Below are 14,055 nucleotides of genomic sequence, written 5' to 3' on the forward strand. Positions count from 1 at the left end.
TTTTTTACGATATGTTGAGCAATTCGTGGAATATTTTGTACTTGTTGTTTGATAGTTCGATGTACTGCACGGAAATCAAATAAACGTGCAAACAAAAGGATCTTTGTAAAAGTAAAAATGGTGGATGAATATTGAAAATATCGCAGCTGAGTTGAAAAAATTTTCTTTTGAGAGATGAATAAGAATAAGGAATTTTTACGCTGAATTTTTAACTAGTCTATTATTCAAATGATTTTTTTTTTTTATTTTTTTGAAAAAAGTGAAAATGAGATTCTATTCAATGTACAAAATACATAGGTACAAATTAAATCGGAGGATCTAGGGTCGTCCTCGTCCTCATTTTTTCCCCTACATTTCAATAACAAATCTAGAGGACTAAAATCTTGAAGAAAAATACAAAATTTCAAAAATAAAGAATTCATTAATATTTTTCTTTTATACCTAATCTATGTATACCTAATAATACATTATAATCTTATAGTTGCAGACAGGATGGGCATGTGTGTTGGCAGTTGAGGTACCTATCTGAGTTTAGATTCATTGCTAATCGTTGGTTTGGGTAGCTGCAACATCTGTCATCATATCGTACAGTTTTTGTTGGTCGGTAGTAGACCTAAGCGTGAAGCAAATAATACCTGCCAAAACTCGTCATTGATCCACGACAGTCCTGAAATAGGTAACATTAAAAATTAATAAAATAATACGATAAGCATATCCAGGTAATCATTTGATGCAAATCTTTGAAATATTAAAGTTAAGGACTCAACTTACAGTACCTAAGGTTGTATTCATACTCGTACTTCAGCAATGTTGGAATGAGAAATCTTTTTTTGGGTTGATTCCAAATAGAAGCAAAAACTAATAACTATAAGTAGGCAAAAGTTACAAAAAAATATGTAATCCCAGACCATGTGATTGGTCCATAATTCTTTCCAGTCCTGAAATAATATTGATAAACGAATTAACTGGACGTCATTTGATAAAATATGGCAAATTTTTCGATTACTTAAGTACCTATTTTAAATTCAGGTCTAACTTACATTGAGACTGGATGGAGCTCTGAGAGCATCCACAGAGCGTAATGCGAATATGATGGATGCGACAACCGAAACGAGAAATCCGTAGGTGAAATAATTATACAGCTTTGACAACTCCAAAAATTTTCTACAAAAAAATCATGATCATCATATTATCAATTTCACTGAATGATCGTAAAATTCGAGAATGAATGAGTGGTTAAAAAGAATCTGTAGGTATACCTTTGCCCCTGTAATAAACGTTTCGTTTGCGCAAGACAATACAAAATCCAACAACAAACAAACGATTCGAGTGACATCAGTAATATACTAATCATGACCAACAAGTAAGATGAATCAGAAGGTCCCCAAATCCAAACGTATGATTGGATTGCGGTTAAAATGAAATATGCGATTCCGACAATGAAAACTCGCGACAAATGAGATCTCACGTTATTCGGATTAGGCCTGGAAACATGACAAAATTTATTTATTAAAAAAATCACTAATCAGGGCGACTAACAAGGGAAGCCCCCACATGAGAATCTCCGATTTGAATGAAACTTGAACTGTTGGAAAGAGGACCTCAAAAAACACCCATCCTCCAACTTTCAGCCGCTCAAGTTGATTTTTTAATTTTTGGCGAATTTTTGAAGTCTTGTGTACACAGGAAAAGCTGTTCAACTCACAAAATGGGAAAAAACTACAAATATCTATCTCTCCCGCGTACCAACTTCCGGAGCTCAAATTTGGGCCAAAGGTAGTCTTTTAGATACCAGATCGACTCATACCATCACTGGCCGGATCCGGCCTTCCGGTCAGAAAACATAATTTTTTATTTTTTTTCTCATATTTTTGATGAATTCGAAAAATGGCCGTTTCTCCTCACCACATGAATTTGAGCAGCTAAAATTTTGGCCGAAGGGTTTATGCTTGATACCTAATCGATTAATACTACCGTCGGCCGGATCTGGAATTTACATCAGAAAGCATATTTTTTTGTCCATCTGGTTTTTGTATGCCAGTCATTGGAAAAATTGAAAAACCTGTTAAAGCAGCTCATCTAATGCACTTTCAGGGCTCAAATTTTGGTCAAACGATCTATGCTAGATACGAAATCGACCCATGCTACCATTGGCCGGATCCGGCCTTCCAGTCATAAAACAGCATTTTTTACTTTTTTTCTCATATTTTCGGTGAATTCGAAAAATGGCCGTTTCTCCCCACCACATGAACTTAATTAGCTAAAATTTTGGCCGAAGGGTTTATGCTTGATACCTAATCGATTAATACTACCGTTGGCCGGATCTGGAATTATCATCAGAAATCATATTTTTTGCCCATCATGTTGACCTTGGCATACAAAAACCAGATGGACAAAAAATATGATTTCTGATGTAAATTCCAGATCCGACCGACGGTAGTATTAATCGATTAGGTATCAAGCATAAACCCTTCGGCCAAACTTTTAGCTGCTCAAGTTCATGTGGTGGGAGAAACGGCCATTTTTCGAATTCATCGAAAATATTAGAAAAAAAGTAAAAAATTATGTTTTCTGACCGGAAGGGCGGATCCGGCCAATGGTGGTATGAGTCGATCAGGTATCTAAAAGACTACCTTTGGCCCAAATTTGAGCTCCGGAAGTTGATACGCGGGAGAGATGGATATTTGTAGTTTTTTCCATTTTGTGAGTTGAACTGCTTTTCCTGTGTACACAAAACTTCAAAAATTCGCCAAAAATCGAAAAATCAACTTGAGCGGTTGAAAATTGGGGGATGAGTGTTTTTCGAGGTCCTCTTTCCAACAGTCCAAGTTTCATTCAGATCGGAGATTCTCATGTGGGGGGCTTCCCTTGTAAGTATAGTGAACTCACTCAACGATGCTCCAGCCAAGACTCATGTTCAGGATTAGCATTCCAGTATGCGTACGCTTTAGCGCTGAAAATAGTTCTGCCAAAAATATTATTGTTGGAGTGAAAGATTGCATGGTTTTGCAGAGAGTGCTGTATTCTTGATAAAATAATGCGTTTTCTATAAGTGCTGGAATAATGATTACATTATTCATGTATTATTTCATCGCATACAATAGGTACGAGATATACCTACACCATTGATAAAATGTACAACATAGGTACACATGTATTATTTATAGTTACCCCTTACCCATTAGTATTATAGCGCCGATCCATAACAGTACTCTCGGCACTAACTCTTTTTTCCAGCATAATAATATAAAAATCACAAAAACCCAAATTAAAGCCCACAATGCATAGGTTAAGCGAAAATCTGAGTACAACTGCAACACAAAACACCAAAAGTAGGTAGGTAGCGTAGGAAATTACTTATACAACACATAACTGTACCTATGTAAGTAGGCAGAGTAGAGGTACCTCTACCTACTTAGTAAAAAATTGTCCACAAAATACTTAAGATTATGTACTACCTATGTAGTACCTACTACCTACTACCTACTACCTACTACCTACTACCTATACGTACCGGAAGCAATACGCATTCGGGTAGACGGACGTTGATGTTGATATTCTTTTCACCCGTGTAAGATTCCGGATGTGAAATTTGTAATATCAGCAAGTACAAACCATATCTAGTGATGTTGAGAAGTGATTTATAACCCTAGAATTGCGCATTAGGTTCAAGTTGAAATATCTGCCTTCAATTTTCAGATCAATCGAGTAGGTTATAGTAATGAAACAAACCTACCTCATTTTTTTCCTGCATAAGTGTCATCGATTTATTAGCTGATTCATTCGATACCATTTCAAAAGACGTGGTTTTATCAGCGCATTGTACCGTCTGAAGTTCAGATTTAATGTAAAAATCATCGCCTTTTTTGCGATTCTCGTCAGTAAAGTACATAGCTCGTATGTCGCTCAATGACAGCGTCTAAATCAAGAAAGAATTTTGGGTGTTGGTACAATATCTGTGCATATCTAACAATATTGTAAAAAGATCTGGATACGTGGATATAAAGTGACAACACTTACGCTGAAATTAGCTGCATTTAAATAATCGTCCCAGCTGGCGATTTGTATGAGAGCATATTCTACATTTACGTTATTCGTATAATTATCCGGTTCGCAGGATACTAAACGAGATTGTAGTTATAATATTATTTAGATAAACAACATCCAAATTATTATACCTCACAGAGAAGAAATTTCCATACTTTGTAGGCTGATTTGTGAGCCTTGAAATAAACTTCCTCCTGAACGGAAGGTACAAAATGCTTGAGACGAGTTGGGCCCTATAAATACATTTCTCTCAATCTGAAAGCAAACGTAGGGAGAGATATTGATGCATTGTACCTATAACGAAACCTGTTGAAGAGGTATCTAAATCTGACAATTTTGATCGTCACGCGATTTACTTTTCACAACTTCTCACAATTTTCAATGAACTTTTCACTTTTTATTTCATCAAAATTACTTCTCATGCAAAGCGCACATCACTTAGATAGGTACATAAATACTTACACTTACCTTATTTGTAAATAATAGACCTACATCCGATGTGAGGCGATCTCGAAGAAAAGCACTATGGAAAGCAAAAAAAATTAGGTTATAAAACGAATAAGACATTTTTGAGGAACTTATTGTGAATAGGTATAACAACAATTTAGAGATAAATGTGATGTACACGATGAGAAATGAATGAGCTGACTAAGAAGTTAGTCACTAGATTTTATCAGACTTTTGTGGGAGTTATCTCTCATTTTCGTTTTGATAACACAGATATTATTATAGAATACATAATGTTGGGTACCAAGTCCAAAATTGTACAATTCGGGGTTGGTAAAAACAATTTTGTGATTGTTCGACTTGGTACAATTTGCGTTGTGCAAAGTTCGAAATGTAGTTTTATAATGAATGAATTCGAATTAGAGGGTTTATAATATTACCATTCGTCCATTCGTACAAATTTCAAAAATTTCCTCTCGAACAGGAAATTTTTGATGTTTAAAATTTTTCTCCTTCAAAAATATTCTAATAAATAAAATGCACTCAAGACTGTCTGGAAATCGAACTTAATGTGGATGAATAAGTTATAATTATGGGTTTGTTTCTAAATTAATTTCCAGACCGTCTAGAGAAATTTAAAATTGCATTGGGGGGTTAGAATAGCTGTAATTGGTAAAATTTGAATAGGAGGGGACCGAGGGGTTGACAAGATTTGTATCGATTCCTGCAAATTTCAAAAATTTCCTACAAACAGAGATTTTTGATTTAAAAAAAAAAAAATTTCTTTTTAAAATATACGTACTTTGTGAAAAAAAAGCATTCGACGTGTCCTCGGGCTCAAATGCGGATAAGCCCTTTAAACAGGTCAAAAATAAGCCACAAGTTGATTTTAAGGCCCTCAAATTAATTTCCAAGATCTATGCAACCTTGAAGTTTTAAAACAGATCAATTTGAGTAAAATTTCAAAAAAAATCATTAAATTTTACTCAAATTGGTCTGTTTCAAAACTTCAAGGTTGCATAGATCTTTCAAAAATGAAGATTGGCCAATCCCAAAAATTGCAATTTTCAGCTAGAAAAATGCTCTACAAGTTCCCTAGGTCAAATTTTTCATTTTGACAAATTTTGATTTTTTTGGTTTTACTCATTTGGTAGACTTTTAGACGCCCATATCTTCTTCCCACGAATAGATAGAGGGGCTTGTAGGTAGCGCGCCGTGTTCGCCTCGACGAGAGCTACAGGATGGTACTACTCCCATATAAATCCCCCATGTCACCTATGGCGGGTTATATTGCAGCAGGAAAATTATGCATAGGTAGGTATAACAGAATTTGAAGTTGAAAATACGTATGTGTGAGGCTATCCATGATTTTTCAGTCGGTTCGGGAATGCTCCCAATGGTTTGGTATCAATCAAGAATAAAAATTTGGTCTATCACCTACAACTTGTAATTTTTTCATGGGTACCTTATACCTATTCGTATTACTTCATCCTTCATCATTTGACTTCTTTTGCCACATTAAAAAAAAAGCGCCCAAAAAAACTTCTCCAGGTTTTCTACATATATATAGGTAGGTAATGTGCTTTTTTTAAATTGTGAATTATGTGAATAAGAATAAGTATTCGCTATTCGAATTGCGAGCAACGTTTCATGTTGAAATATTGCCCAATGCCAACGTTGAATGCCTGTGGTTACTCCTCAATGAATTGAAAAGGGTGTATAAAGATTACCTATGTTTTTAGGCTGCACCTATCTATGTAGTTTGATTTGGAGTCTAGGACTGAAAATTTGCCGACTGATATCATATTCACGCGACTTATGAAACTTATTTCCATTTTCACTTTTGGATTTTTGGGGCCCAAATATGAATTTTTCTATTTTAAAATACCTAAGAAAGAAACGGATTTTTTTGTTCTTTATAGAAATCCCATTTTACTTTATCCGATAAAAGAAAAGCACTGGAGAAATGAGAAAAAAGTGGAAAAAAGCTGGACGGAAAACAGAACATGAAACATTGTGTCACATAAGCTAGCCTACAGGTAGATACTAAACATCAATCCAGAATAATTTACATTTAAACGTATAAATATTTTTTTTATTACTGGAACTGGAAGTAGGTACAAAATAATCAGATGGTCGTCATCGTCCTTATTTTTTTCTTCTACATTTTAAAAATAAAAATCTAAAGCCTCTAAAGGCTAAAATCTTGAAAAAAACTACAAAATTACAAAAATAAAGAATTAATTAATTATTTTCTTTTATACCTAATCTACCTGCATCTATAATATAGGTAATCTTATATTTTTGACCGGATGGCAGATGGGCAATGGGCATGTGGCTGCAACATCTGTCATCATATCGTACAGTTTTTGTTGGAGCTTAAGCGCCCTAGGGCCGGGCCTCCTCTGAAACGTCCAAGTACATACATCATCAAAAATTGTTAGTAGGCTTAAGTGTAAAGCAAGAATAATAACTGCCAAAACTCTTCGTTGACCCACATCAGTCCTGAAATAACATTAAAAATAAATAAAATAATGCGATAAGCATACCTATCCAAGATGATTATTTGATGCCAATCTTTGAAAAATAAAATTTAAAGACTCAACTTACAGTTAGGCAGGATACAAATATGCAGAAATGAGTCGGGCAAATCGTTGATTTTGCGAATCGAATTCATACATTAGCAAAGGTGGAATAACAAATCTTTTTTTGGGTTTTCGCTGATGGTTTAGGTTTAGGATTCGAGGCCCGGAAACCAGTATAAAAAAGTTCCAAATAAAGCTGAATAAATACATGTAATTTACAAAAAAATATGAAATCCCAGATAATGTTGTTGGTCCATAATGTTGCCCAGTGCTGAAATAATATTGATAGACCAATGAATTAACTGAACGTCATCTAATGAAATAGGTATAGCAAATTTTTCGATTAGATACCACTCTAAATTCAGGTTCAACTTACATCGAAATAGGATGGAGCTCTGAGGATATTCACGCAGTATATTGCGTATATGATGTCTATGACAATATAAGCGAGTAATGCGAAGGTGAGACATTTGTACGCTGACAACATCACGAATTTTCTAAAGAAAAACCACGATAGAATATCAATTTCACTAAATGATCGTAACATTCGAGAATAAATGAATTTTAAAGGTTAAAATGAAGCAGTAGGTCTAGTTACCTTTGCACCTGTAATAAACGCTTCGTTTGCGCAAGACAGTAAAAAATCCAACAACAAACGAACGATTCGAGTGACATCAGCAATATACCAATCATGGTCCACAAGTAGGACGAATCATGAGGTCCCCAAATCCGAACGTAAGATTGGATTGCGGCTAAAATGAAATATATGATTCCGACGAGGGAAACTCGCGACAAATGAGACCCCACTTTCGGATTAGGCCTGGAAACGTGACAAAATTCATTTATTCAAGAAATCACTAATCAGGACGACTGGTGGATTGTGCACTCACTCAACGATGCTCCAGCCAACACTCATGTTCAGGACTAGCATTCCAGTAAGCGTACGCTTTAGCGTTGAAAATAGTTCTGCCAAAAATACCATTGTTGGAGTGAAAGATTGCGTGGTTTCGCAAAGAGTACTGTATTCTTGGTGATATATTGTGCTTTCTATAAGTGCTGGAATAATGACATCATTCATGTACATAGGTACTTATCAAGTACATATTTTATCACATACACTAGAGATATGAGATACATAGATACGTAGGTATAGATAAATATAGGTGAGAGTTGAATATTGGTAAAGTGTACGATATAATGTTATTATAATGTAGTTACCCATCAGTATTATAGCGCCGATCCATAACAGTACTCTCGGAAGTAAATCTTTATTCCAGAATTTCAAAATCACAAAACCCCAAATTAAAGCAAGACATGCATACACTAAGCGAAAGACGAAGTAAAGCTGCAACACACAACACCAAAAGTTACAACAAATAGCCACGTTGAAAAATTGTCCAAAAAATACTCATAAACTATAGTACATAGGTACGTACCGGCAACAATACGCATTCATTTAGAACAATGTTTGTGTTGGTGTCAATATTCTTTTTACCCATGTAAGATTTCGGATGTGAAATTTGTAATATCAGCAAGTACAAACCATCTCTAGTGATGTTAAGAAGTGATTTATAACCCTACAATGGATTGCGCATCGGGTTCAAGTTAAAATATCTGCCTTCAATTTTCAGAACAATTGAGTATAGGTATAGTAATACAAAACATGCCTACCTCGCAATGTACCGTCTGAAGTCCAGATCTAATGTAAAATTCATGACCATTTTTGCGATTCTCGCCAGTAAAGTACATAGCTCGTATATCGCTCAATGACAGCGTCTAAATCATGAAAGAATGTTGGGGAAATCTCAAAATATTTCAATTTCTCCGTTTGTTGTTAGTACCATATCTATGCATATCTAACAATATTGTACCTAGTGTAGATCCTATCTGGATATATGGTAGGTATAACACTTACGCTGAAATTAGCCGCATTCAAATAATCGTCCCAGCTGGAGATTTGTATTAGGGCATATTCTACATTTACGTTATTCGTATAATTATCCGGTTCGCAGGATACTAAAACAGGTTATAGTTGAAATATTATTTAGATAAACAAAATCCAAATTATTCTACCTCACAGAGAAGAAATATCCATACTTTGTAGGCTGATTTGTGAGCCTTGAAATAAACTTCCTCCTGAACGGAAGGTATAAAATTCTTGAGACGAGTTGGGGCCTATAACTGCATTTCTCTCCATCTGAAAGCAGGTAAACGTAGAGATATTGATGTACAGAGTGTCTCACGAAAGTATATCACATATTTTGTTTTTCTAATTAATTGGTAACACTGATAGCTACAACGCTCGGAATCGCATCATTTCATAGCCAAAACTACACATTTTTTTCTGGTAAAAATTTCATTTCTGCAGATTCACTTTGTAACGATGCCTGAATGGAATGAACAACATTACACACAGAGTGGCTAAAGCTAAAAAGTCAGTAGGTATTCCGATTTTCACATTTCAAAAAGTTAGTTTTTTGTGAAAAAAATCAAAAACTACTTAAGCATCCTAGAGAAAAACTAACGACATTATGTCGATTGGAAATTTAATTTTCTACAATTTTCCTCGACTCCATTTTTCCGTAGAATGCTTCGTTTCGCCTCCAGATCGATTTTTTAATTGAAAAATCTGCAAACTCGTTTCATAAAAATCGAGCTGAAGGCGGAACGAAGCATTCTAATGAAAAGGAGGTCGATGAAAATTGTAGAGAATTAAATTTCCAATCGACATAATGCCATTAGTTTTTTTTCTAGGATGCTTAGTTTTTTATTTTTTTTTTTTTTGACAAGAAACTAAAATTTTTCGAAATTGACATTTAAAAAATTTGCAAATCGAGTTCATAAAAATCGATCTGGAGGCGAAACAAAGCACTCCAAGGAAAAATGAAGCTGAAGAAAATTGTAGAGAATTAAATTTCCAATCGACATAATGTCGTTAGTTTTTCTCTAGGATGCTTAGTTTTTGATTTTTATTCAAAGAACTACACATAAAACTTGTTGAAATGTGAAAATCAGAATACTAACTTTTTAGTTTTTAGCCACTCTTTTTCATTCCATTCAGGCATCCTTACAAAGTGAATCAGCAGAAATGAAATTTTTACCAGAAAAAAATGTGTACTTTTGGCTATCAAATGATGCGATTCCGAGCGTTGTAGCTATCAGTGTAACTATTAGCTGATTGGGATGAAGTTTTGCCGAAAATTCCGACTGAAAAATAACTCGAGTTCGCATCGGCTCTGAGTCAGTCAGGGCATTTTTTAACATACAAACGCATGGGCAAATGCCCATTGCCCATCCAGTAAAGATTTGCCCAAGAAAATTTTTAATTTTCATTCAAAATCACCAATCTATCCTCAAAATTCTTATTTTTTTCAAAAGCTTCTGCCCGAGCGAAAACTGTGCTTGGAAAATAATTTTTTTTTTTGGTGTTTAGGTATAATTGCACGATTATTACACCCGTGGGTAGAAGGGTTTAGATTTGGTTTATTAGGTTGGTGCTTTTAAGTAGGGTTATAAATTTTTGGATTTCAGAAGGGTTATCTGGAATGGTCATTGAATTTGGGTCTATTTGGAGAGATAGTCTTGTTTGTTGTAATTTAGGACAGGTGAATAGTAAATGTTGGATGGATGTAGGTTCATTTTCACAGAATTGACAGGGGGGTTTCGGAATTTTTTGATAGAGATGGTTGTGTGTGATTTTAGAGTGACCTATTCTTAGACGGGTTATAATTATTTCTTCTCTTCTGTTTAGGTGATCAAGGTTCTTCCAGGGGTAGATTGTTTTTTTGTGTTGAAAGAGTTTGTTTGATGTCTGTGATGACCAGAAATTTTGCCATTTAGAGTTAGTATTTAGTTTGAAGAAGGATTTTAGGGGTGAAAATGGTGAAGGGAGGGGGGATAGTCGCTGATTTTGCATAGGTGTCAACAATTTCATTTCCTTCAATGCCGACATGACTAGGAGTATACATAAGGTGGATGGTGTGGTTTGAATTTTGGAGATCTAGCAGAATTTTGTGAATATTTTGAACATTAGGGTGATCTGAAAAAATGTTTTGTGTGGATATCAAGGAGCTAAGAGAGTCACTTTGTATTAAAAAGTTTTTGTTTTCAAGCTGTGTGGTGGATATGTTCAAAAGACAATGGTGAATTGCAAGAAGTTCGGCAGTATATATTGAAGAGACCTCATGAATTTTAAAATTGAAAATTTTTTCATTTATTGAGAAAGCATATCCTGTATGTAGGTTAGAGATTTTGGAACCATCAGTAAAGCATTAATTGAATTCTGTGTAGTTTGATATGAGTTCAAGATAGTGGCTTTTGATTTCTAATGGGGAATGGTTTCTTTTTGGATAATTTCTCAGTTGAAAATCAATTTGTAAGGGTTTTAATAGCCAAGGAGGGTATGTTATGGGTTTTTGGATGAGATTTTTGAGATCAATTTCAAGGTTTTTTATTTCAGAGATGAACTTAGCAAGTGGGTTGTCATTTTGTTGGAAATGATGTAAGCTGAATATTGAGATAAGATTTTGGAGGGGATGTGATGGATTAGCTGAGGCTGATATAATGAATTTATTCGTTACTAGCGATTTTCTGAAATTTGAGGGTAGTTCTGCAGCTTCAGAGTATAGATACTATCAATGGGTGAGGAGTAAAGAGCTCCAATGCAAATTCGTAAAGAAGAATTTTGAACAGTTTTTAAGATATTGGCGGTTTTATTGGAAATTTTTGTAAAGCATGGACTGCCATAGTCAATTTTGCTGCGTATGAGAGATTTATATAGATGGATTAACAATTTACGGGAAGGGTTATATTTAGGATTTTTAATTATTTTTAATAAATTGATACGTTCTTTGTTTAAACTTTTAATTTCAAGAAACCTATAATTGAATTTGAAAGGTATTGAGATTAGACAAAGCGAATTCTTTCATTAAAATCGACGTTGTTCTGCTTTTCAAATTACAAATTTTCCAAAACAAACGCCCATTTTTGCACGTTTTACTTCAAATTTTCACTCGCAAAAGGGGGAAATGGCCCCTTCGCCTCCCCCTAGATACGCCACTGTCTTGCCCACCTAGTGAAAATTGCTTGAATCAGATACATACCTTTGTAGAAAATAAATTCCATCTGAGACGATCTCTGTTCGGTGAAATAAAAGCGCTATTGATAATCAAAACCAGTAGGGTAGAAAACGAAGTATGAACCATTTTTGCGAAACTGGCGAATAGGTAACAAAAATCTAGAGACAAATGTGATACATCTTCACGATGAGAAAATGTTGATGAGATGAAAAAGTACTCTATAAATAAACGTTTTCGCTCGCAGCTTATCTTGAAATTAGGCAGATATATGTCTACTTAATTAATTCCTAAGCGCTTACTTAACATAGGCATTATATTTTATCAGATTTTTTTTAGAAGATTATCTCTCATTTGTGGTCTGATAACTCGGGATTATCATTATCGGATACAAACATATATGTTTAGATATACGGCATCTACTCGTAGTATGATTTGGAGGTGATGAAAAAATTGGGTGCAGGGATACCAAATATCTTTGAATACAAATCACTCATTCGCCGATTTCAAATCTCCCAAAATTGTCAAATTTCAACTTTGGCTTCTATATTAAGAGATTTCAATTTTTAACAAAAATGTTGCAATGTTTTCAATAGGTACTTGTTACAATTTTTGATCATTTTTCTGAGGAACAGGCAGCCTTTGTATGCACGAATTCCTACCTATTCTTGCAATTCGTGAATCCAAAATAAATCACGTAAATAGGTACCTAACCTAGTAGTTGCTTAAAATTTAATTAAAATGTGATTTAGTTGCTTAAAAGTTTTAAAAAATCGTATAACTTTTTATTCATTAAAAACAGATAATTACATACAATAAATACAAAGGATACAACACACATTACATGATAAATAAATTGTTCGCAATATAGGTATGTATCAAAGAATTGGTAACAGTTTGTTATCTCTTTTTAATATATGTGTAGAGTTCATTGAACTTTATTCGATGCACCCAGTTGACTTTAATTCCATATTCAAAAGGGTTTGTCACTAACGAAAATCTAGTACTTAATTAGGTATATCTACTAGGTAGGTACCTATGTAATTGATAATTAGAAGCAACTAATGATTCATACAAACATATACGAATATGATCAAAATAAAAGCAAAGGGAGACTTTTTTGTTGGTCGAATGCTCACATAGATAGGTACCTATTCCTATAGAAAACAAAACATACAACTAAGTAGGTAGGTACGCTACCTATTTCGTAGTTTTTTAATTTGATCTTCAAAATGAGAGCATCAGCATTCCAAAATAATGAGTCAACTGGGTACACGATGGTTTCTTTACTTGATAAAAATTTATCTACATTTATTTATAGGTAGGTATTTAAATTAAATTTCCAACTGTTGAATCACATCAATTTCATCATTACAATCTCCATTCAGAGCCTCGGTATCTGTAATCATAATTTTAGGCGGCTGATCTAATCTTTTAACATCATCGTCACTCAGAGGACTATGAACAATAGCTTTACAAATTTTTAAAACGCTACTCGGATGGTTATGGTCTTCTTCAACGTCCGAAGACGTATCCTGATATTCGTCGTGATCAAAAACCTTCTTCAACGGACTGTTGGGCGCAGATCCTTCACACTTTGGTTGATCTTCGTCTTCTTCGCTGTCGCGGTTTTTAGCATTCAGTGCCGCATCTTCGAATCTTATCGATTGTAGTTTGGTTTCTGAACTGAATGACATTTCTTCGGTGATTGGTCTGTCTAGGTGTTCAGCGTAGGGCCAGCTGGCTCGAGGGATTACGACTGGAAATACCGTCAGCATGAATAAATTTGGTATGCCTCCGCATAAGCTTGATGATTTTTCTCTTCTGTATTTTCGTAAGTTGGGTAATTTGTCGTAGATTTTTGTCGCTCTTCTTGCCTGAGAAAAAAAATAGAGTTTAGG

At 34.5% G+C, this 14,055-nt stretch overlaps 3 protein-coding genes across 4 annotated transcripts in view; all 3 read right to left on the minus strand.

Annotated features, from left to right (window-relative positions):
- Nucleotides 1–116: 116 nt before the first annotated feature.
- On the minus strand, nt 117–4,740 carry LOC135835437 (transmembrane protein 87A-like). 2 transcript variants are annotated; one of them, XM_065349694.1, is made up of 11 exons: nt 4,516–4,740; nt 4,203–4,302; nt 4,021–4,121; nt 3,737–3,919; nt 3,515–3,649; nt 3,179–3,311; nt 2,890–3,055; nt 1,260–1,484; nt 1,041–1,164; nt 772–938; nt 117–667 (listed from the first exon to the last, which is right to left on the minus strand). In XM_065349694.1, exons 1-10 carry the CDS (start codon nt 4,612–4,614, stop codon nt 789–791), a joined length of 1,416 nt encoding a protein of 471 aa, XP_065205766.1. In that variant the 5' UTR covers nt 4,615–4,740; the 3' UTR covers nt 117–667; nt 772–788. The 2 variants fall into 2 exon arrangements, with proteins under 2 accessions (XP_065205766.1, XP_065205765.1); XM_065349693.1 differs by having other exon boundaries at nt 777–938; nt 4,516–4,739.
- Nucleotides 4,741–6,567: 1,827 nt separating this feature from the next.
- LOC135835440 (transmembrane protein 87A-like) lies at nt 6,568–12,399 on the minus strand. The gene is made up of 11 exons (XM_065349696.1): nt 12,182–12,399; nt 9,177–9,276; nt 8,995–9,095; nt 8,751–8,855; nt 8,516–8,656; nt 8,298–8,424; nt 7,970–8,135; nt 7,678–7,899; nt 7,456–7,576; nt 7,105–7,350; nt 6,568–6,999 (listed from the first exon to the last, which is right to left on the minus strand). The coding sequence occupies exons 1-10, from the start codon at nt 12,281–12,283 to the stop codon at nt 7,168–7,170; spliced, it is 1,368 nt and encodes a 455-aa protein (XP_065205768.1). The 5' UTR covers nt 12,284–12,399; the 3' UTR covers nt 6,568–6,999; nt 7,105–7,167.
- A 518-nt stretch (nt 12,400–12,917) lies between these two features.
- Nucleotides 12,918–14,055, minus strand: part of LOC135835439 (gamma-aminobutyric acid type B receptor subunit 2-like) — a 137,465-nt gene continuing 136,327 nt past the window's right edge. The window contains exon 19 of the mRNA XM_065349695.1: nt 12,918–14,031. Within this exon, the coding sequence (XP_065205767.1) occupies nt 13,489–14,031 (543 nt within the window). The 3' untranslated portion in view covers nt 12,918–13,488. The remainder of the gene's footprint in view (nt 14,032–14,055) is intronic.

The sequence above is a fragment of the Planococcus citri genome, chromosome 2, assembly GCF_950023065.1.
Source record: "Planococcus citri chromosome 2, ihPlaCitr1.1, whole genome shotgun sequence".
Classification (NCBI taxonomy): domain Eukaryota; kingdom Metazoa; phylum Arthropoda; class Insecta; order Hemiptera; family Pseudococcidae; genus Planococcus; species Planococcus citri.